General features: G+C 31.1%; 3 protein-coding genes across 7 annotated transcripts in view; 2 read left to right on the top strand and 1 right to left on the bottom strand.

Annotated features, from left to right (window-relative positions):
* The first annotated feature begins 1431 nt into the window (after positions 1 to 1431).
* Tailor (tailor) lies at positions 1432 to 11305 on the top strand. The gene is made up of 6 exons (XM_065498565.1): positions 1432 to 1553; positions 6648 to 7110; positions 7180 to 7653; positions 7736 to 7912; positions 10423 to 10621; positions 10707 to 11305. Exons 1-6 carry the CDS (start codon positions 1527 to 1529, stop codon positions 10891 to 10893), a joined length of 1527 nt encoding a protein of 508 aa, XP_065354637.1. The 5' UTR covers positions 1432 to 1526; the 3' UTR covers positions 10894 to 11305.
* A 1704-nt stretch (positions 11306 to 13009) lies between these two features.
* LOC135962208 (uncharacterized) lies at positions 13010 to 24071 on the top strand. Of its 4 annotated transcripts, none has more exons than XM_065514016.1 (5): positions 13010 to 14476; positions 14550 to 14628; positions 18833 to 20012; positions 20076 to 20160; positions 23424 to 24071. In XM_065514016.1, the coding sequence occupies exon 3, from the start codon at positions 18833 to 18835 to the stop codon at positions 20000 to 20002; it is 1170 nt and encodes a 389-aa protein (XP_065370088.1). In that variant the 5' UTR covers positions 13010 to 14476; positions 14550 to 14628; the 3' UTR covers positions 20003 to 20012; positions 20076 to 20160; positions 23424 to 24071. The 4 variants fall into 3 exon arrangements, with proteins under 4 accessions (XP_065370088.1, XP_065370106.1, XP_065370096.1 ...); XM_065514024.1 differs by lacking the exon at positions 20076 to 20160; XM_065514041.1 differs by lacking the exons at positions 18833 to 20012; positions 20076 to 20160.
* Positions 17492 to 25106, bottom strand: part of Tk (Tachykinin) — a 98367-nt gene continuing 90752 nt past the window's right edge. Inside the window, exons 5-6 of one of the 2 annotated variants that reach the window (XM_065514052.1) lie at positions 24248 to 24506; positions 17492 to 17911 (exon numbers count right to left, since the gene is read on the bottom strand). In XM_065514052.1, the coding sequence (XP_065370124.1) occupies positions 17889 to 17911; positions 24248 to 24506 (282 nt within the window). In that variant the 3' untranslated portion in view covers positions 17492 to 17888. The remainder of the gene's footprint in view (positions 17912 to 24247; positions 24507 to 25106) is intronic. The other variant, XM_065514061.1, reaches the window with a different exon arrangement.

Genomic DNA, 25106 nt, shown 5'->3' with positions numbered 1-25106 from the left:
ATTGCTACATATGGCAATTTGCGGTCTACACTCGCAAATTTCATTGACGCAATCAAATTTGACAATTACAGCAATAAATATTGCTACGTGGAGACCTAGGGTGATGAATTTTTATCATGATAAACGTCAAAATGGTTGTCAAGATAAAAAGTTATCAAGTATAGTCTCCATTTATTAGTATTATTGCTTCGTTATGACAAAATTTGTATTTAGTGCTTTTGCTCAGATAACTTTGTCTTGACAACAAACGTCATTAATTGTTATGATAAATATTTGTCAAGTATAGACAGGAGATTATATGTGGAACCATAATCTGGTTATTTTAAACGATATTTAAATACAAAAAAACGAAAATGTATAACTGCAAAACTATAGAATCAGTTTTCGTGCTTGTCACTTGTGCCATGTAAATTGTTTCTTTGCAGCAGCCTTTGGAAAATTAAAAAAAATAAATAAAAATTCGGAAATTATTTCTTAAATAGAGAACATAAATATCTAATAATTGATGTATAAATCATTTTGATTGATTGACCATTTTCAATACTAAACCAAAAAAAATTTAGACAGCTAGCTCCTTTTGCCTTGGCTCTATCGTGTTTTTAATAGACATACGGATTGATTTGCCCATAAAATGTTCGATGTGTAGACGGCAAATTGCTTTACTAATCGTTTGAGCAATTATTGCTAAGCAATAGGCCATAGACTAACATAGACCCAAATCAGCTGTTTTTAGCAACATGGCGGAGGCAAACAAAAAAAATTTACGAAAAATTAACAAAAGAAAATGTATAATAAACCACGGTACAAACGGGACAAACATATAAATTTATCTTTCTATATCTCGTCTCACACACTCATCGATTTTTTACTACATTTTATTTTTTCTCTCGCTCTAAGATCTGCCTTAATGGCGGAATTGAAAAAATGTTAAAAAAAATGTAAACAAAACCATACGGTTCGAAATTACTTGTTTGACAGCTGACAATGGTCTCTTATCTGTAATAATCTGTGCAATAGTCTGTCAGTTTTCTTCTTTCTATGAGTCGGTGTAGTTAATGCTTACTCATTTAATTTATTTAAGCACCAAAAAGTAAAAATACAGAAATTTGTGGAATATTATCTCGTTGATAATATTGTATTTGTGACTAAGCAATTTTACGTTTTCTCCACTTAAAGCAATCAGCAATCGCTGTGCTGTTATTCTGCCGACGTTATTGCTTGTATTTAGCAATAAAAATTGGTACGTGGAGACCTAGGGTTACTTTTATGGAGTAATCGAAATTTTTCCGTTAGTTGACTTTCGAGTTTTGAGCAAAAAGTCGTTTGTTCGATTCTTTGATTTTAGAGAACTCTAATGTTGTTGTTATTGAGTACCAGTGAAAAAGTATTGAGTACCCAAATACTCACTACTTTCACAAATCTAGTTGTTAAAGCAACAGTAAAATAAACAAAGTTTTTGTGAATTACCTGAAAATCGTTTTACAATTTAGTTTGTATCTAGTTTTTAACGATTAAAGTACAGTAAAATGGATAAAATAAAACCTAAAAAATATGTAAGTATAAATAAATATTCTAGTGATAAACAGTTTGGAAGCCATTTACTTCCCTAAACAGCATAAATCGTAAATATCCCATAAAATAATTATCCGGCTGCAAATGTATTGAAAAATGTAAATTGAAAGTGATTGAATCGACAAAGCAGATGTCATAGATTATGAATGATTATGTGTATACTTTAGAGTATTCATAGTATTAGAATCTGAAATACTATTAAATAAATATATCTATCGTGATTGGCTATTCAAGCCCTTTTAGATGATGTCTAAAATTTGAGATCGAATAATTATTTTAATAGATAAGTATTTACGATTTTAGAGATTTATTGATATAAATGAGTTCGTTAGATATATACATACTACATAAATTCATTTTGGAAATCTTTCTTCATATCAAGATTTATCTATCTATGAGTGGGAATATCATTTGTCGATATCTTAGCAGCTGATCATCTGCTGGGTGGAAAATTACTATTTGCTTTGCTCAATGATGTACTTCGGCTGGACAGAATCCTTTTTAGCCCTGGAGTAGATTTTGTGCCAAAAAAATACTTCTAATAAAACAAGAAAAAAATGCACCTTTAATCTTAGAATCCTGAATTATATATATAGAGGGTGGAAAATTAAGAAAATAGTTTTAGGGTTGTTTTTTTAAGCCAACAATTTTTCTTAATTGTATTCATGTGGCAGATGAAAAATTTAGAAAATCCCAGCTGTTTAGGGTTGTTTGTTTAAGCTAGCAATTTTTTCCCAATGTGGCATATGAAAAATTAGAAAATCACATCTGTTTAGGGTTGCACAGTAGATAAACTAAACAAAAGTGGAAATATACCTATCTGTAACTTTTAAAAGTATTTATAGATGACAATACGTACTCAGTATTCATAATTGTCAAAATCTTACGTATCATAATACAATTACATTGTCCATGATACAATAATTGTAGAAGGTAGAATCACTAGAGAGTTTTCAATATTTATTTTGAAATAATACAAATGATTGTTTTTATTTACGGTAGGTATTCATTAATTATTATTTTAAAACCAATTCAAAAACATAGATACTAATAATAAAATTTTCAGAAAAACAGTAATAATAAAAATTTTAAGTAGAAATTTATAACCGGTTATGGCCAATAGGCTAGGTTGTTGAAAATAAATAATAAAAAAAAATATATATATATAGGGTGAATGCACCAGTAGTCGGCAGTTTAACTTTTTTTCAGTTTTTAAAGTGATACCATTATGAGTGCGAACATGGTATTGGGATGTAAATGGGTTATTGTTGGTTAGTAATTTGTATAGTTTTAGACTCAATTAATTCTTTTCAAGCAGTTTTTATTAAATTTGAGCAATTTACGTTTTTTTGAAAAAACACGATTTGTACCCGAAGTCGGCACCCTTGATCCTAATGTCGGCAATTTGTGACCCAATTGTCGGCATAGCATTTTTTATTAAGAAAAGAATAAAATCTTAAAAGAATTCAAGTTATTTTTTATTTAAAATATCAGCCATTTAAATAAATACTAATAAAAAACATAAATTAGTGCATTTGAGGTGAAACCACTGTGCGCAAATATCATATCCTACGTTTTTAGACCATCATCCTCAGGATCTGTGTCCAAATCCTCTTCACATGTGCCCCTAACTCGTTTTATCTTCCTTTTTTAATTTGTTTTGGTTTATTTTATTTTTCTATTATGGTCACTGTAATTATGTATATGTTTGCGGTAACCATTTATGTTTATTTTATGTTTAAGTTACCATTCACATCATTGTAGCAATCATATATACATATGATTGTAGTAAATATTTATGTGTTTGTGGCAACCATGTTTATGATGTAATACTTCAACATATTGTGTTGTTCTAGGATTATGGTTATCATATTCTGAGATCAACATATTATGATAAATCATTATCATGAAAATGATTGCCATAAATATATATTTATTTACAATCAAGTTAATGGTAACGTAAACATATTATGGTTACCGCAATCATATATAATATCCCAGTGACCATAATATTATTAAAAAACTTTGAAAAAATTTGAAATGTACAACTACAACTTGTTGGGATTGGACTTGAACAGTTAAAAGGCTGAAACCAAGTATTTGAATAATTATTTGATAAAGTTGGAGATGAGTAGTGAACAGGTTTCAACGTTTCATTGTGATTTTCTGCAGCTAAAGTTGGCGATACTACCATATTTTCAACTTTTCCTTGTTAATTATGAACGTGCCTGCCTCTATGGTAAGATTACTCACAATTTCAATAGTTTGATAATTTATTTTTAAGTTATTGTTCTCTTCGATAATGTCATCGGAATCAATTCTACGCTCATATTAGGAGCTAGTCGGTTGACTATTTCAAAAGCTAGATCCAAATCCGTTTCTTTTCTCAACTGATTTAGTAAAGAGCCTGTTTATTAAGGTACCTTACATGATTATTTTAGAGAGAACAGTTTAAAAACCCCTTTATACCATTTCTTTCCGGGTAGATCATATACAAATGGTGTGGTTTGCTGCTCTTCCTTCACGATTGATTGAACCGTGTTAAGTTAATCCTCACTTTCTTTGGAATTAGATAACACTGTTTGCGGCCCCATTCTCATAGGACCTTCGGAATCGTATAATTTGTCCTATATTTTTGAACGCGGAACTCCATATTGTTTACTGGCACCTAATACAGAAATCGGGCCTTCTCTCGCATAGAAAATATTTTAAGGCTTTTTCAGGATATTGGTGCATGGGTTTTTTTTCTGGAGTGTCCATATTTGGAATTCTATTTAGAATTAATAATACCTACTGAATCTCTAAATATTACTCTGTTTAACGATCTCCAGTCAAATAAAAAGCTGCTGCCGAGTTCAGGATGCTTGGTCTCCTATACTCGGCAGTTCTTAAAATGCTCAATTAAAACTGTGCCGACTATTGGGTAAACTCATTTCAAACTCATTTTCTCCAAATCTATTGTCAAGAGAGATGAGTAATAAACAAATTTGTAGAATTTGAGCTTAATACAAAAAATTAGCAATTTTCCTGAAGTCGGCATCACTATGCCGACTATTGAAAATCATAGAAATTTTTGTTCCTAATGACGGCATCAATTAAAATAACCAAAAAAAATATTTTTTGTGAAAACTTTCACATTGTAGGTAATATTTAAACAAAGTTTTATCTGTTAACACCACTCTGGTAAAAATATTACTTAAATTGATATGGTTACTAACTTGTTTTAGTTGGCCTTGCCACTAAAAAATTTCTTAAAAAACAGGCACTTCCGCACCAGTTGAAAGATGGTCACTTAATGAGGATAAAAATAGATGAAAATACTCATCTCACCCAAATTTAAACATTACATAAAGATAAATGAGTGTATGTTTAATTAAAGTTAAATCTTACTTTTGTATAAAATTATCGTTATTCTTATTTATTAAGCTTTTAAGTCAAAAATGCCGACTACTGGGTCATGCCGACTATAGGAGCGTTTACCCTATATAGGTATTTTTCAAAATGGTTTCTTGACAAACCGGACGGGTTTAATAACATTTTTAATTTGAAAAGTATTAATTAACAGTTTTGTTGTCTGTAACTATCTTAAACGGATAGTCTGATTTTAATAAAATGTCATGGCTATAGAGGAGTCAATTTCAAGATTAGGGACATTTTCTCTAAACACATATCTCCGACCTCAGTACCATCAATTGAGCAAAAATCTAAAAATCCAATTTTTGGGACTTTTAAAAAGTTGTTTGGGAATTGTGGGATTCTCTCTAACTTAAGTATTTTTATTAAAAATGTCTATATACAGTGACTCTCATTAATATTCGGTTTTTATACCTATATCAGTTTCTGAAATCCGAAAATTCTCAATGAATATAATGACATCATGTTAATGTTTATTTTTTACTAGAGGCATATATTTAGAACTCACTTTCACGATAGAGCAAAGAAATTAGTGATTTTCATTACAAAAAAAGGAAACAAATATAAAAATATTGGTGAAATATTGAAAATGAAGCGAAATACTGTCGGTGACATTATCCGAAGATATAAAAACCAGAATCGAATTGATTTTAAAAAACAACCTGGGCAGCCAAAAAAGCTTACCGAGATGGAAGAGCTCCGTTTTATAAGAAAAATCAAGGCTAACCCATGCTTAAGTGCCCCCAAAATTGTTACTGCAGTTAAGACGAAATTTGGAAAGACAGTTTCAGAAGCAACAATACGTCGCACCATCAAAAAAGAAAGGTTCAAAAACCTTTCGAGAATTTAATGGATTTATTGGGCAATAGGTCGTTGAATAATCGTTTAAAATTTACTAAGGAGCATATAAAAAAGATGTAAATTGGTGGGAAGTCGTAATTTTCTCGATGAAAGCAAATTTAACTTATTTGGAAGTGATGGAATAACTATGGTGTGGCGGAAAGGGGCTGGGAAACTGGTATTAATCGAAGGCATTAAGAACAAGGATGTTTATTTGAACATTTTGAGAGATAATTTGAAAAAATCTGCACAAAAAATGGGAATTGCAAGAACTTTTGAATTGTATCAGGACAACGACCCTAAGTATTCGTGAGTGGTTGCTTTATAATTGTCCAAAAGTGATTAATACGCCTGCTCGGTCCCCAGACATGAATCCCAAAGAAAATTTATGGGACTATTTAGATCGCCGAGTCCGCGGAAATCCCATTTCTTCGAAAAACGAACTCAAAAAAGGCTGCAGGAAGAATGGGATAAAATCAATGTTGATTACTTGCAAAAAAATGTTTATAACATGCCAAATAGTCTTTCTGAGGTTATAAAAAATAAGGGCTATCCAACCAGATATTAAATTATTTTTTTTAAATTTGTATTTAAAAAACCGAATATTAATGAAAGTCACTGTAATTGTAAAATTGCATTAAGAAAGATTCATAACAAAAATGTTATTAAAATTTTAAAAATTAAATTTTCTACAAAAAAACACCTAAAATTTGTTTTTTATTATTTTTGGAAAAAAATTTCTATGAATTTGTTAATTTTTAAAAATATTATACAATTTCCTACAAGTTATATAATATGTATGTTTATCTTATCTTTTCCAGATGAATCCCATAACATTGGAAGCTGAATTGTTCGTCAACAATTTGGAATTTTTGTCCAAGACATACCATCAGTATGATGAGGTGATGGTAAGTTCATTGGAAAAGGTAATGAATGCCATTGAAAAATTTTTGGACTCAAATCCAAGCGAAATCTTGGCCACGGAAAATACAAAACTAGTAGCATGCGATAATCTAAATCACATTCAACGACTTTATCATTGCTTAAACTGCAAAACCGATTTGGGAAAGTCTGTAGAAAAAGTTACATTGCACCTGACGGAACAATGTGGTGAAAAAGCGGCTGTTGTTGCGGGCGGCAGTGGCCGGCAAAATAGTGAAAAGAATTCAGGAAGAGATGTTAAAGAACGGGAACACAAAAAGGATAGAAAGGAAGAAATACGCATGCAGGAGTTAATTAGGAAAGAGGAAAAAAACATTGAACAAGCGATCAAATTAAGCAAAAGTATGTTTGTTACTATTAAATAAATTTAAATTTTTATTTACATAAAATTATTTATGTCTATTTTCGTAGAAGCATGTGCCCTGCTGACAACCGATTTTAAAAAATTCTTTGATGATCATGTAAGAATTGGCGCAAAACTTAAATGTATTCCTGAATATGATGTTATTGAAAGTGATTTGATGGATCTTATAAAGCCACTATTTCCGACTGAAACTGTTAAAATCTATAAATTCGGTTCTCGTATATCTGGTATTGGCAGTCGCGAATCAGATTTGGATTTATTCATTGATATTGGCGATACTTTTAATGTATTTAAAAATAGAGCCAGTAATGAAACTGTTCATAAACTGCAGATCGTTGCAAATGCATTGAATAAGCAGAGCAACACGTGGAAAGGCATAGTGCAGATCAGTAAAGCTCGTGTTCCTATAATAAAAATTATACATTCGCAAACCAGTATAGAATGTGATATTAATTTTTCGAACAGTCTGGGTACTGTAAATACACAATTTCTGGAATTTATATTTAATCTTCAGCCCATTGGTAAGTGTTTTTTTTTGCATGTTTTGCAGTAAAACTAAAGATAGAAATGACATTAATCTTAAAATTCTCATTATCTTTTCAGCACGTATGTTGTGCATTTTTATGAAAAAATGGTTACATCGTACAGGTGTCAATAGTGAGATGAATACCTATTCTATGATTTTGATGGTCATTTTTTATTTACAAACTGAGAACGTATTACCATCATTGGAAAAATTGCAAGAAAATGTTAATATGGAAAAAGCGTTCACTGTTGGACGTAAGTATTTAATGTTTTGATTTTTATATTAATGCTATAAATAAGTAATTTTGTGGCGAGGAAAAATTACACAAGCCGTATTTTTCCGGAGTAAATTTAATTTTATAATATGTATTAGTATCTTCTGGCTTGTATTATTCTTTGAAATTTACTTTATTTTAAATAATTTTTGTGATTCTTCTTAAACATGATTATGCATTTGGGCATTCTACTTTTTGCGTGATATCACAAATAAGAAATAAGGGGAATCCCAGTAAACTTGAATATGAAATATTACTCATGTATACAGTGACCATCTGTTCAGCTTTACATGGAATCGGAATAACTTATACTACAACAAATATTCAAATATTAATATTATTATCAATAAATACAATGGACTTCAAGAAAGAGGATTATTTTCCAATTAATAATAACCAGTAGATATAGAATTTATAATAATATTCAATCAAATGCCTTAAAAATTTACTGAATGAATGCCTTAGACAAGTTTAAAAATACTTTGAAATCTAAAGTTCTTAAATCATCAATTATAGAAGTTATATATATTGTTTGTTTTTAATTTTTAACGAATTCTGTTTACATCAGTGGGTTCATACGTAAAATTTCAACATATTGCTTCAATATTTTTTGTTTTGTTTTTTTGCAGTGATAAAAAAACAAAATGTCTATCGTTTTCAGTGTTTAGTATTGAATATTTAAGCTCTCAAATTGCCAAAATACAAAAAATATTGGAAGATCTGTTAACAAATTTCTAAAATTAAATGCAAATTATGGCATAAAAAACTCCCGATCAAAAACCAAAAATCTATGACAATGCGAATGGCATTATTTTAAAGGTGATTTCTTACCTTTTCTACACATATTTTTGGGAATTCGTTAAAAGAAGTGCGGTTCTGAACTAAATCATTATTTAGTGACGCAGTTATAAAGTAGTAGAAGTTCTACACCAGCTTCTAATTGTTACGCAGTTGTTCCAGAACTGCTACAACCATTTGACTAAATCACAAAAACAGCGATTAATTCGGAGCAGCACAACTTGGTTAGCCATGCCAACCTAAATTAATTAAATACACTCTCCCCGCCATACGCATTTATGTCCCATTTTCACTTGAAAACTTAATCATTACCTATGTATATTAGAGTCCTCCAAAAAATTAAACTGCGAATTTTGACCGACGCGTTAAAATATGTTGAGAATTACCCTTAAAATAGGGTAATTTTTGTCTTCGTAGGATAAACTATTTTTTTTTTTTTCAATATTTTGGCGATTAACATTAATGATTGTCTGATTTTAGTAACACTTTCGGTGTGTATTGTGATTATTCGCCAAAATATTGAAAAAAAAATAGTTTTTATTGAAATTTTCAGAATTCAAATCGTTAAAAAAATGCTAAAATTGGTTTTACAAATTTAAAAAATTTAAATTGGAGTTTGGAAATTCCGTTTAAAAATCAAACTTTCTAGGCCATACCTGCGAATAGCTTAACGCTATCATTCGAAAACAAAGTACGAGTAAATACGGATATAAAAATATTCTTTTATTAGAATATTTCTAAAAATATGTTATTTTTGTGGTTGGTGGTTAAAACTTTATATATTTTTTTATTTACTGGGATCCGTTTAATTGTTATGAAGTTAAACGTGTTAATTGGGTTGGATAGTAAAAGTAATGGGATATGGGCGCACTGGATTTCTGTATGTTGTGCGAGCATATAGAGGAACTAGAAAGAGTGGAACATATTCTGTGTAACTGTCCAAGACTACAATGGCTAGGGGAAAGACTCCATAATGAAATGGATAATATTATCTAGGAAATCTATTAGTCTTTATCAGGGGAATAGGCTATTTAGGAATATTTTTAAGTAACAAGACTATGTGAATCCCAGTCTGTACTCATATCCTGTCATTCTTCTTTTTTCTTAGTTTTCTTTGGACTGGGTTTTTCACTTTAATTATCTTTATGGCACCTGACTTCTTTCTTTTTTCTCTCCAATTTAATATTTTCTCTTCACATTAAGTACCACCGGGTTGTATTTCTAAAGGCTATCACAATGGATCCTATGGGTATCCGAGTGGAAGTCTACTTCTATAGTACACACCCCTTCAAATCTGTCTATCTAAATGTTTTATTTTAATCATCACCGAATGATAATTTTTGGACCTTAATGAAAATTTTAGACATCATCTCATCTTAATGCAACATTAAACTCAGCATTCTTAAAAATGCATTCCTGGCTAATTCTAAAAATGTGAAATAAAACTATTTTTGATCTAAGTAAAATGTAGATCAAAATCAATGGTTTTAGCAAAATACGCAATTGTGATCACTAATGCAAAATCCAACTAAAATGGTATGATATCACAAACACTGAATTCAAATTTTAGTTTTTTTTTTTAAATTAATGTAAGAATTAAAAATATCTTTTAGTCAGACGAAGGCTATATAATAAAAAAATATTAGTTATAAACCTACACACAAAATATTAACTCAATTTTTTTTTCTACAGCTTGGTTATGTTCATATGCCACCTTGACTTTGAATGATCTAAATATAATACTATTGGAATTAAATCAACAAAATTTGTTAAAATTCGTTAGAGGATTTTTTTTGTTCTATACTAGTTTCAATTTTGAAACTGATATTGTCTGTCCCTATTTGGGTAAACCTATTAAAAGAGTTGATTTGGATATACTAATGCCAAGCAGGTTTGTTTGTTTTTTGTAACAATGTTTTTTTTTATTCAAATTCCTATAAACAAATATTTATCTTCTGTTTCTTTTTCTTATTAAGATATACCGAATTTGTTAAAAGTTTTCCCGAATATGCATTACAACTGGATAAAAAAGCAATTGTTGTACAAGATCCCATACAACTAAATCACAATGTTACTAAAGGTTTGTCAGCTTTTACTATTAAAGTACTTAAATCATTTATGGTAAAATCGTTGGATGTTATAAATGACACTTTTCTGTTTTAGTTTTAACAAATAGATATTAATGTATTAATATATTATTTTCAATTCCAGGTTTTCAGGTTTTAATGTGGTTATACACAATATAACAAATTGTATAGAAATTTTCAGTACAAGAGCGATTTTCTGTGAAACCTGCAAATCCGCCAAGTTGTGAAACAAACCTGCATTGTTCCAGTACTAGAAGATCGTTTCCGTACCCAAAATTTTCATATATTTTGTTGTATTACGGACAATTGCTGAATAAAACCTGCAAACCTGACAAGTACCTACTGGTAAAGATAAACTAAAAAGCCAATCAAACGAAATATTGTATTCAAGATTAGTTTAGTTTTATTTTTTCTTTAATTATAAACTATAGACAATGTAACCTTTTACCTTGAATAAATACATTTCAATAAAATTATTTGCAATATAATTCAGATGAGTATTATTTTCTTTAACTGCTACAAAATTACGAGAATTGTAAAAGCCCATTGTAAATGGCCATCCTCTGCCGCTATGAAAATCTGTAATTTCAAGAGTTTGTTCATTAATATATTAATTGGGAAATTATAATGTCTTAAGTGTCTGGGTAGAGAATTACAAATCCTTGTAGTTAGAACCATAGGCAACAACTAGATAGGTAACTGAGTGCCAAAAACCTAAGTCTGTTGTCAAAAACCTAATTCATGAGAATGTATTGCATGTATTTTGTTTTTGTATCGCCCGTATGTGTGAAAAAAGAGTAAAATTTGTTACTCTCTCCTTCCGTTCTATGCGTTTATTCTATGGTTTCTATCTTCAATAAATTTACTCAATTCACTTTACAATTTTATAAATAATCACATCCACTATTATTTAACCCGAAAGGATATTTAATATTAAACATTATATCCAATAAAAAGTTCTCTCATAAATCGAACTGTTAATACAAAAATAAATTAATTGTGGATTCCTTAACACGTTAACAGTCCTAGGCCGCGACTGAGGATTGCCTCACACGTCCGCTTTTTTGAAAATTAAAATTTCAAGTTGTTTACCTACCATAGTTTGGATTTTTGCTAATAGTGAATCCAAATTATCTTCCTATTTTGAATTACCAACAAATCTATTAGCAAAAAAAATATTTTTTCAAAATCGATACTAAAAAAAAGTTATGTGCATTTAAATTAAAAATTAGTTTTACAGTTAAAATCACTGCACAGTGGTATAGAAAAAAAGAGGGAAATAAATCTGTAACTTCTATCCTTATAGATAACGGAGTCGATTAAGCCATGCCCGTCTGTCTGTTGAAATTAATTTTCTGAATACCCCAGATATCTTCAATAATTCTGTCAGACATGCTTTCGAGAAGTTTCCTATTTAAAATCAGAAAAATCGGTCCACAAATGGCTGAGATATGAGGAAAAAACCATAAAAAAAATTTTAAAAGCCAATAAAATTTTTTTAAAATTGAAAAAAAAAAATTTAAAATAACAATTCGAAAAAAAAAAATTCCAAAAAATTCAAAAAACAACATTGGAAAAAAAATTAATTTTGTTTACCTAAAAATATTTAAAATTTATATTTTGAAGTATAATTTGCTGAAGGGTATATAAGATTCGGAACAGCGGAATATAGCTCTCTAACTTGTTTTCTATACCACTTTGCGAAATCGTTTTTTGTTTTTATGGGGCATATAAAAGAGGTTTTAATTTTTTGAATGCGGTCATGAGATTTAGCATATAGTAGAAATGTACATAAAAAATAGGTATAATTCGGAAGACTCTGGACTTCGCAGTAATATAAATTTTGAAATTATTTCCCATTTATAGAACTTCCCGAAATGTTACCTTTGAAAAATATAAAATAACGACATTTAGCAGTATATTGACAAATATTAAAGAACGATAGAAATTTACCTCACTTCTATTAAGTGGGAAAGTGGTTTTGTTATTTTTTTTGCTGAATTCAGAGTCTGTAAGAAATATCCTATATATGTATTCTGAAATTAGGCCAAAAACAAACTACTCCTGCCTCCCAGTTTTTTTCAAACCATTTTATATTCTAGCAAATAAATATATAATTAACAAAAATACTGAACAAATTCCATAGTTTGTTTGGGAGCCAACAAACTCAATTAGATCCGTGTGGAGTCTTTTGCTAGTTTTACTCCCATCGGACGCGTCCCCGGGTGGCGGATATGGGGGGCTAGTGTAAAATATAGGTTATCAGTATACTCAGGTGCGGGGAAGACCAGTACAACTAGCTAGGCGGTTGAGATTCAACACATCTCGAATTAGTGATAACCTATATGTTGCACCAAGCCTTAGGGGTCTAGAACCTCTCGCGGACCAAATAAAATTAGCTAGGGTGGTACCAAAAAATAAGCCAATTATGGAAAGTAATCTAAATAAAGAAGAAGTTACGGTGCAGAGCTTAATAACCTCAGTACCGGCGACTAGTGATGGTGTGCAAACAGGCCGCCAGTCGTCGTCATCAAGCGCCTGTAAGGAACCAATTTCGGAGGTGGGAAACTTGGCTTCCGTTGTTGAGAAAGCATCAAGAAGTAAAGATAAGGAAGGGACGGATCCGAGGGTGAACCCATCGCAATCCCTGCCAAATAAGATAGGTGAGGAATCCGATACCTACAAGTCCACAAAGTTAACTGGCGAGGTATTCAATACCTATAAATTCACAAAAAGTGTTGAAAAACTAAAATTGAAGAAGAAGAGACCTTCTGGTGCACAACGCAGGAAAGCCTCAAAACTGTTAAAGAGAGCAATAAAGCAATATTGTAAAAATCAACCAATATATGAATGTAAACAAAAACAATTAAGTGGTGTCTGTAAAAGAAGAATGGCCTTTCTGCTTTCAAATGGATATAGTAAAGACGAAGCAATGGCTCTGGCAAGAAATCCACTGGATGTGGAAAAGATTGCTCAACAAATTAGACAGAAATCAATTGAGAGGGAACCTAGAGCGTCGTGTGAAAAATTCACTTACTGCAGAAACATTACACAGGAAGATGATAAATTCCAGGCATTTGCTGAAAGAAAGCGACAAAGTTCATTTGAAGGAATTGTGAGGAAAACAACATTTGGACAAACACCTTCAGAAATGTTTATCAAGAGAACAACAGTACAATCAATGATACCTCACTCAAAAGAAGTTGTTGGATTTTTCCACAACTCAGTTCATGATGACACTGACCGAATTCTATTCTTTATTCAGTGCCAAAATGATGGACTCAATGTGGATGCATGGAAATTGCTTCGAAGATCAAATAAAAACACCAACAATGTAATGTTGTCACTTACAATTGATGAAATATCTGCGGCCAAACTGGAAGAAACAAGAGGTAAAATTTTCTACAAATTTCGACAAATAAGACTGCATGTCAAGGATGTCGTTGATAGGCCAGAAGCAGCAATAACAAGTACTGATATGTGGTCGTTTGAAACAATTTCACTACAGGCACCATCCAGAGGATAAAGACATCAACAATAACATTACATAGCGAAGTGCATGCTCCTGAATGCATCCTCAATTTGATAAAGTTTAGTGGAAGATTTGTCCAATGCACTTGCAAGATTGGTCTGATTCAAGAGCCCGGAATTAAACGAATGTAAGTGAATTTATAATGTGACCGATTCAATGACTATTAGACTTACATTTTCGAATATGTCTTATGATTTCAGAACTTTTGGATGGGGTCCCATAATTGCTTAATTAGTTAATGGAATCAAGAATGCGAAAGTAGTGACATAAACATAAGAGGTGAGTTACTACAAGAATTTTCACGAAATATCTACTAAACAACTAACATATTTAAAGTTGTCAATATTTAATAAACCAAAAATGTCACTTGTGCTGCTCTTAGTACAAAAAGTGACATGAGCTAACATAGAGACGAGACGTAATTGTTAAAACCCTAAGTCGGTTGTCAAACAACAAAATAAGGGGTGTTTTTTATGGAGGTAAACAACTTTAAAGTTTACTATGGTAAATATTATATAAGGTCCGAATATTACACTCTTACTAGTTTAAATCGTGTTAGAAAGAAGAAATTAAGCTGAATATACATACATATTTATTTGTATAATTGCCCAATTCACAATTAATGTCGTAGTGTTGTAGCATTGTACGTCATAAATATTTTTCAAACAAATTTTTCGAAACAAAAACAAATCATTAATAAAACCAATTACGACATACAACGATACAACGCTACGACATCAATTGTGAATTGGGCAAATGTTTTCATTAAATATTGTAAATAGCTAGCTGAACCCGGTCCGCGTTGCTGGCCCTTAGAAAACATCTGTTTTATATTGCATCTCGATTTTAATATACAGTGTCAAAGTCGGTAATCCAACCTTTAATATTAATACATGTGGTGGCACTCCGGCTGGTTCCAATGAATTCAAAAATTCAGTAGGATAATCGACGGCTAGTTCTTCGTTCATTACTGTGTCAATCGATTTGTATTTTATTGTTTCGCCAGGCAGTTTCAATTGTATTTGCTTATTGAGCTTGTTAACATCATAATTTGTTGGTGACAAAATTGCATGTTCCCACAGCCAATTCGAATTTTTGTAGTTGGTTGCAAGACTTGGGAATACCTTATAGACAGCGAATTCTCATTTGGGAGAATGTTTCGGCAGAAGGGTATTGCAGCAAAGGCACACGCATGTTCGTTGATAGTGATCGGCTTCTGTAGCTTCATTTCCAGTGAAATATCATAGCGGGAGCAATGATCCAATTCTGTGGTACATTTGGCCTTGAACTTTAAAGGCATGAAGCCGACGTCATTTGAAATCATGAGTTGAACTTGTGGATATTTTGAAGGAAGTGCTTGGAAATAGAATTGGCGCCGGAAATGTTACTTAGAAGCAGCTCAGGCGGCTCAATAACTGGTGACAGAATAACTTTACCGTTCGAACAGCACATTCCCGGGGATTCCTTAGGGAACTTCAAAACGCGGCAATGTTTTGCATCAGTACGTCCTTTTGATTCCTGTAGTCATCTTAGTGTAATAAAATGCCGCCAACTTTAAATAGATTATTTCTCTTGATCGAGCCATTATTAAAAGTGAGTTATTCAAAATATTATTTTTTTAATAGATTTTATATGGAAATTTCTTATTCATGCACCTAATATGCAAAGTAAACAAAATTGTTTATCATCGATTGTTAATATAAAAGAACTTTTATAGTACCAGACTTGTGTTGGAATGTATTCCTTACTTCGCTTACACCAAATCATTCGCTTCATACACCACTGAGAATTAAAATTCTTAGAATGATGTTAAGCAACGAAATGAAAATTGTCATTGTTTGAACTTTGGGAATAAAAAAAGTATTTATTTCTCCAGTTGAAAAAAACATTTTTTTGTTGAAAAAAAAATTTTTTTTGGACAAAATTAATTTTTTGGAAAAAAATATAGGAAACTAAATAAACTATCTGTAAGAATTGCAAAAAAGATCGATCAACATTTATACAATAATCTTTTTTTATGTCATTAGCTGTATATCATAAAAAATTTGATTCTGCCACGCCATTCCGTCCATAGGCCGAAAATCAAAAATCTGACTTTAAAGTATTACCAGCTGGGCCATTTTTGAGTTCATTCGGAACATACATACCCACATACAAACATCCATTTTTATATATATTGACAATTACTGTCTTAGGGATACATTTACTTACTTGCTTAGCTGCTGTCTTATTACGGCATGAATATTAAAGTTGGATGCTACTTTACAGCACGATCAAAATATTGATGATTTTAAAAGGCATGTCGCAAGATAGAAGCTCTAAAGATTGTGGGTTTAAATAAATATTCATACCAAGATCTTATAATTAATATATCCATCGTTTTCTCAGAGGAACAATTATAATTTTAAAATTTTAACTATTAAATTCCTGGTATAATTTAAAGAGTCCTAACTGCAGGGAATATTGTTGCATATTTCATGGACATTGAGCAATCCATAGTTAATTATTTTATGTTTCTGCACAAAAATATAAGTGGATATTTTTTTAAATATTTAGGTCATATGTATTTTGATTTTTTTGAAGCATATTTTAGGCGCATATTTTCCAATAATAAATGCATGAAAATCCGCCCCCTAGTGATCATATATCGCAATATCTCATTTTTTTTATCGGAATTTTTCGTTTTCTCCAAGGAATTGCTTAATAGAGTTTTGAGGTTTCGCACTAAACATATCTAAATGGTTGAGGTGCATGATCAACTCACCGACAATCATTCCTTGTATTCACTGTATAATCAGATTTATGTATTAAAAAAAAAAAATAATTTTTTGGTAATTATATTTGTTTATTTTTTATGATTTTATTAGTTTTATTTTAAATATTTATGTATGTATATTTGTTGTTTATATTTAAAAGTAAATTAAAATTTAATATTTATATATAGTATATGTATTTATTTATTTATTTATGTATATGTATGTCTTTTCAATGGTACTTATTTCAAATTATTTACAATTTGTGCAAAATTGTTTAAATTTTCATTTTAGTTTTAGAACATTTAATATAATATTTTTGTAGTTATTGAAATATTTTATTTAAAATTACATTTTTAATTCATTTACTTAGTTTTTTTTAGTTTTTTTGTTAGAAAGTAATTATTAATTTTTGTTGCATTTCATGCATTATATAGGAAACTTCTAGTGTGGTTTGCTTTCACAAATATTAGTTTAAAACAAAAATTTTAATTAAAAAATAAAATAGACAATTTTATAAATAAACAATTATAATAACACTCTAAATAATACCAGCCCTTTTATATTATTTAGAATGCATTTACTCTATGTAGTGTTTTTTAGTAAAACAAATATGTATTTCCATAAATATTATTGTTGTATAATTAAAATTAAATAAAACAATTAATTTTAGTTCTCGTATTATATTGATAATTTTGTCGGCTGCTTCTGCTATTGATGCCAAACATACATAAATACACGAAAATTTCTTCAAATTGTTGGTTCAAATATTTTGGGTTTCCAGCTTTAGTTTACAGATAAAATGTCATCTGGAAAAAATATTTAAAAGAATTTTAAATTAATTAAAGAATATTAATTGATATTAATTATATTAAATTAAAGTTGTATTGTTATTTGTTTAATGAATTCAGTGTCTGTCACAATAATCCTGAAATTAGGCTAAAAACAAAAGTACTACTGCATCCCACTTTTTATTTTTAGAAAAAATTAGAAAAAATACAGAATTCCAGACTTTGTTTGGTGGCCTACAAGGTGATTGAGATTCTACACATGTCGGAGTAGTGAGAACCTATATGTTCCACCAAGCCCTAGGGGTCTTGAACCTTTCGAGGACCAAATGTAGAATTAGCTAGGGTGGTACTCAAAAATAAGCCAATTATGGAAAGTGATCTAAATAAAGAAGTTGTTACGGTGCAGAGCTTAATGACCTCAGTAACGACAACAACTGACATTCCCCCAGTTGTCGTCTTCAAGTGCCTGTAAGAAACCAATTTCGAAGGTGGTAAACTTTTCTTGTATTATTGAGAAAACGTCAAGAGGTACAGATACGTCAAGAAGTACTTGATGCAAATACCACAAAGTTAACTGGCGAGGTATCCAATGGGAGACAAGCAGCATTTGCTGTAGGGATCTGAATGCGTAACATAGCTAATCTGTCGATAATGCCAAAGCCTCTTCGGTATCCAATGACCGTCCATGCGTGGTGAAGAACCGCATCCTACACGAGGTGTCTCTGTCAAGTGCTGAACATGGCGGATCTAGAGCGGACGCTCGAAAAAAGCCCGTAATTCCGGATGGTATCCGCTCCGTGTCCATGGAATGAATGGCACTACTTTAGTGTGTCTTCCAAGGGCATTGTCCGCTTGTATTTATGCCCATCTACAGCATGGGGCTGTGTTGTATGATGTTCTGTTTGCCCCCATTAATTAATTAATTATCTTTTCTTACAGATGGAAAACGAAAAAATGAATAAAAATATGTTGATAAATTCAGAACAGGTTCCTATGTGCCTAACTGAACACGTTACAGGATCTAATGATCCCAACCCAAAAAGAAAAAATGAAGAAATGGATGATACCTTGGTGTTGGGGGACTCATGTCCCGAATCTACTTTGGTATCTATCCCAACTGATGTAGAAGGCGCGTTACTGGAACCCTCTACGTCCGCCAATGCCAATACCACTGAGCAGAAAACAGAAAATTTAAACGATAGACCGAAATTATGCGGGGCTTCACGAAAACGTTTAAAGCTCTATATGGAGCATGGTATGAACATCGAAGAGGCAAGAATACTGTGCCTTAAGCCAATGAAAGAAGTTCGAAGTGTGCTTCATGACCTTAAAATCCCCAGGAAGATAGGGCGGTCAGACGAATCAATTGCGGAGAAACCGAATCCACAAAAACAGGAAGCTAGTGCAACTGCAGATGGTTCACTACAATTAAGTGATGTCGCTGAAAAAAGAATGTCCTTTCTTCTTTCAAATGGATATAGTAGAGACGAAGCTATGGTCCTGGCAAGAAAACCACTGGATGTGGAAAAGATTGCTGAACAAATTAGACAAAGATCAATTGAGCGGGAATCTAGAGAGTCGAGAAATTCTAGTGATAAATTCACTTACTGCAGAAACATTACACAAGAAGGTGATAAGTTATTGGCATTTGCTGACCCAAAGCGGCAAAGTTCATTTAAAGAAACACATACAAAAGCAAAATTATCAAAAATGGAATCCCAAAAAATAGAGCTATCAAAAGAGCTATCACTGATACTTCACTCAAAAGAAGTTGTTGGTTTTTTCCACAACTCCGTTCATGATGACACTGACCGAATTCTATTCTTTATTCAGTGCCAAAATGATGGACTCAATGTGGATGCATGGAAATTGCTTCGAAGATTAAATAAAATCACCAACAATGTAATGTTGTCACTTACAATTGATGATATATCTGCGGCCAAACTGAAAGAAACAAGAGGTAAAATTTTCTACAAATTTCGTCAAATAAGACTGCATGTCAAAGATGTCGTTGACAGGGCAGAAGCAAAAATATCAAGTACTGATATGTGGCCGTGCAAAAGACTTTTACAACAGGCACTATCCAGACGACAAAGACGTCAACAATAACTTAACGAATGTAAGTGAATTTATGATGTGACCCATTCCACGACTATTATAATGTCTTACAATATGATTTCAGAATTATTGAATGGGGCGGGGCGTCCCATAATTGTATAATTAGTTAAGTCAAGAATTATGGAGAAGTAGTGAAATAAACAAAAGAGGTGAGTTATTGCAAGAATTTCCACTAAATACTTATAAAACATTAATAGGTAAAACATCCCACATTGGGTTCAAATGTGCGTCAAAGTGGTGCTATATTGAAATTTAAGAAATAAGTTTTCTTGCTGATATCACTGAAATTCTAATCATCTAAGTTGTTTACATATTCCGTAGTTAGCTGTTAATGTAAGCTAAATATTGCCGTTTTCATATCGTATAAATTGGTAAAACTTTAAATTTTATACAGAAAAGTTTCTATTTTTTTAAAGTTGGTATTTATAAAGTTTTATTTCAATGATGGAACTTTAGGTTTTAGGTGTATAAAAAAAATTGTGAATTTATGATGGATCATAAATTCTAAAGTAGTTAATTGTTAAATTAGAAGCAAACACTTTCGAATTCGTTTATTTCGTAATTATTCATAAATATTTTATTTAATCCGTGTCTTTTTAAAAAAACAAATATGTTGAATACTACCTTGTAGATAATAAATTTAGTTTTCAAAATGATTTCTTTACAAACTGAATAAATTTAATATGTTCAATTTGAAAAGTATTAATACACTGTATTGATGTATGTAAATACCTTAACAAGAAATGTATTTTTAAAAATGATTTATTGACAAAGCGAATGGATTTAATAATATTTTATATTCAAAAAAGTATTAAAATACAGTATTATCGTCTGCATATCGTCATATTAAATGCAAACGGACATAATTACACCTTTCTTTATTTTACAGAAGAAGCAAAAAACGAATAGGTCCAACAATTTTGAATTTACCCTACTAGCTACGTGACTAGTTATTTTAACACGTGCGTGTCCTAAGAAGGGAGTCAATTGACCCTTTTTGATTACAATGAGACTATCCGATTGCTGGTCCAAAGTAGTCAAATAATTGGATTCACATACTGGTTACATAGCGTCAGTTACTTTACTAGCTACCTAACTGGTTACTTGATAAGCTACATAACTAGTTATTTTAACATGTACGGGTGTTAATTGACCTCAAATAAAAGACATCATAGACAGTCCAATAAATTGTTGCTTGTAAACAAACCTTCCTCCGTCAACTCTACAATAGATTGCTTCTGGTGGCTATAATAACTACTTTCTAAAGTGCAGTACAAAATAAACGTTTAAAGCGACTTCACTATAAGTTACTAAGAGACACTAAAATCAGTTTACTTAAGCAAAAATAAAAATAAACTGTATGAGAATAATAACACAACAATTTATATAAAACCAGTTTGTACGAATTACTCACAAAACGTTTAAAGTGACTACACTCCAAATTACTTAGTGACACTTAAGTGGCAGTTGTCTTCACGCTAGATTACTTAGGATGTATAAAGTAACCAATTGTCTTCTCTCTGCACTAAAGAGAGCACATACGTGTCATATGACCAAAATATACTATAAATTGGAGTCAGCCAAGTGATAAGAAATTTGTGACAATTACTGTCTTTAAGGGATACACTGACTACTTGCTTAACTTTTGGGACACAGTGCAACACGAAAAAAATAACCATATACAGACACCACTACGTGATAAAAGACCAAAAAGACAGTTTTGCCCAAAGTCATGCACTTTTTTTATGGGCCCCCAAAATTTTGGGGCCTCGGTGTCTTTTTTCAAAAAAGTTTTTTGTAAACAGTTTGGAATTACACTCTGAGTCAAAGTTGTAGCTCTTGTCATAAAGAACAAAAATTGTGAACATATAAATTCAAAAAAACTTCATCTTCAAGATCAAAATCTCAAAAGCTTTAAAAATTCGATTTTTTTTTACCTTTTTTCCCTGTTCAGGTCCATAGGTTCCGTTCAGAATTCATAAAAAAACAATCAACTACAAAAATGTACCTAAGTTCCCAATAAACAAATTTCTAGAACTTTCCAAGGAATGATTCTTAACACCGTTTAAGTAGGTCAATATAAGTTAGTAAGAAAAAGCTAAAGGAATTAAGAGCTAGTTTCTTACTTGTCAGTTAAACTCAGATTAACACGCTGTTATATTAAACTTGAAACATATTTAGCCGGGATTTAACCAATGATTGTGTTTCTCACTAATGGATTAATTTTGTAAGCATTGCCATACTTTTCAGTCAAATCACATGTGCATTCCTCAACATTTTTCATATTAATATGGCAGTACTTAAAATTTTATAAGAAAAAGCAACCGCGTACATAACTTTTTTTGTAAATTTTAACTTTGTAAAAGAAAAAGTGACATTAAAGTATATAAAATGTATACTAAAAATTATATTTACATATGTAAAGCAAATGAAAACAAAGAGCTGCTGTGCTGAATTGTTTATTAAATTTTTTATCTGTTTGTGCTTTGGCATTTTATACTTAGGTTTAACTCACCAATGATGCTCAGTTAAACCTAGATTATATAGTAAATAAACAAGGCAAGGCAAAACATGGGCGCCGCGTTTTTCATTTACTCTTCTCTTACGTACGTGTGCACACGCATTGTAGAGAAATAAACAACTTTTAATCAGTCTAGCTTGAGAACTCAAACAAGCAGGTTGTGTATCGTTTTTTATCGCACAATTTAAGAATCAGCGTTGCCAGTGAAAAAAAATATGTCCCAACATTTAAAGATGTATGATGAACAATATGAGATTTTACATTTTTAATTGGGGAAAAGCGACGAAAGTTTACTGGCAACACCGATTCGTGGTGAGAGCGGAGAGAGTGTATAACTAATACAATCGTAAAATGCAATAGTATAGGTTGCCTTTCCCTGATTTAAGGTGACGATATAATCGTACCTATAAAGCAGTGATGTTCAAAAATAAAAATGAAGATGTATTGGTGAGAGAGCTACCCAGCAAACACTTAAAATAAGAACAAAATAAAGAATGTTTAGATTTAGAATTTTTGCCAGATATAACCAATTTATTAAATGAATGTAATTTAAATTTTAAGGAAATAAAAGAATATACATTATACGGCCGAAATTCTCTCAAATTTGTTATTTATTTCTGACTTTGTTGTTTTGTGTTCAATTGTAATTGAAACGCGTGTGTTTGCTATGCTTCGTCCAAAAACCAACCAACAACAATGCTTAATGAATTTCTGAAAAAAATGAGACATTTGTTATGCTCTTTCAAAGAGAATAAGAATATGTGTGTTCTTACTCAGCGCGAAAGCACAATGAAATGAACATCATTGCTATAAAGGGAGAATTAATCATATTCTTTTAATAAAATTTTTTTCAGTTAAAATTTATTAACATGGTTAAACGTTTACTTTCAGAAATGGTTCATCGGAAGGTCCAAAACATCTACTGGGGCGAGTGCGGTTGAAAATGCAAACAAATTTCATCTAGACACAAATACAAATTTAATTAGACAGCCGGATTGAAACGATTCTTGCACCGTGGATTTGTACCAGAAAGTCATAAGGCACTATAAAATCTGAATGAACATAGTACAATTATATTTATCTGAGTGCCAGGACACAGTGGCCATAATCATATACATAGGACCTGTTCATTGCTTATATATCTTAATATCGTGGCATATCGAATGACATAAAAGTATATTATAATAACTACGGATCGGATAAAAGCACTTAAACCACAATAAATTGAAGCTGATGTGTGAATCAATAATGTCACATGCAACACTTGTTTTCGCTAATCTGAGACGTGGAATATGCTGTACCTTCTTCCAACTGTCTAACTTATGCTGATGAATGGGAATATGTAACCGATTTGGTGTATTGTTTCAAACGTTTAAACTGACGAATTAAAATCGTGTTGAAATTAAATGTGAATTATGTTAAGAAACTAAATTATACATAAAGTACACATTATTATTTAAATCTGTTCTTAGATTCCACATGTATTTAAAAAATAATAAAAACAAAATTTGTTTGCTGCTCTAGTGCCATTTCTTTAAATACATATGTTTTTTTTTAAATCAAAAAATTCTATGCATGTCGCTTGCAGTGACTGCCATGAAAAAGGTTAAGTGCCTCTTTACTAAGTACACAAGTCCTCCAGCCAAAGAAAACAAAAATAATTTTAATAAATGCTATAGAGCAGCATGTTTGCTTATACTGCTGTTCGTACTTACCAGTTGTAAACGGACGCTTTCCTCTCATACCAAGAAACCCGTTGGGTGCACGTTTACCATAAAGTAGACTCATAGTTGCCGATGACAATGGTGACCGGTTGTTGATGTTGCTGTTGTCGAAGGCATTAAACGCATTCATGCCATCGTAGGAACTCTTCTTTCCTCGGACAGCTACAAATTTGTTATTGAAGTCGACGAAACGTTGACGTTTTCCACCACCGGCTGGTAAAGACTTTTTCCAAAAAACAAAAAAATAACGCTAAAATATTATTTAGTATTTTTAACTTTTTACTATAAATGATTTGGCTTTGAAATAATTATATAATTATGTTATGTAGACGAGAGAGAGAGAGTACGAGTGTTAAAAAGATGCTTTTGTGTTGAGTTTTCTATAATTTTAACATAGTTGGTGATTTTAGCTTAATTTTGAAATTATAATTTTGTTTCGTTGCCAATTGCAGGTGAGGTGAATGTAGGCAGGCAGCTTTGAAAATGTTGGATGTTCTTTACACCAACCACCAAGATAATAGGAAAATAACTTATTAGATCTAGTAGTATTGAAGAGAAGACTATCATCCCCTTTTTAAATTATAAAATATAACACTAAGCTACACCCAAAATATGCGGGGGTTTTCATATAGCAATTCTGAAGAAACTTTTTTTAAAATCGGTTAGACAATGACTGTGTTACTTTCGTTTAAGTTTCAAATAACGCATTTTTTCAAGCTCTAAGTTGATGATAGAGTTAGTAAAATATTTTCTTATTTTATTGAAATACTCGTAGCATACTAAAGTAGTTTTCCAAAACACGTTAGTAAATAAAAATCAATAAAATGAGTAATGCTAATTTTTGAGGTAA

The sequence above is a fragment of the Calliphora vicina genome, chromosome 1, assembly GCF_958450345.1.
Source record: "Calliphora vicina chromosome 1, idCalVici1.1, whole genome shotgun sequence".
NCBI lineage: Eukaryota > Metazoa > Arthropoda > Insecta > Diptera > Calliphoridae > Calliphora > Calliphora vicina.
This window is presented reverse-complemented; position numbering and strand designations above follow the sequence as displayed.

What these genes read in the sequence shown, in the direction of transcription:
- Tailor (XM_065498565.1), top strand. Translation starts at nt 1,527, where the DNA reads ATGGATAAAATAAAACCTAAAAAATAT. An exon ending in ATTTAATCTTCAGCCCATTG is followed by an intron (nt 7,654 to 7,735) that starts GTAAGTGTTTTT and finishes TTATCTTTTCAG; the next exon opens with CACGTATGTTGTGCATTTTT. An exon ending in GATATACTAATGCCAAGCAG is followed by an intron (nt 10,622 to 10,706) that starts GTTTGTTTGTTT and finishes TTTCTTATTAAG; the next exon opens with ATATACCGAATTTGTTAAAA.
- LOC135962208 (XM_065514024.1), top strand. Translation starts at nt 18,833, where the DNA reads ATGGAAAACGAAAAAATGAATAAAAATATGTTGATAAATTCAGAACAG.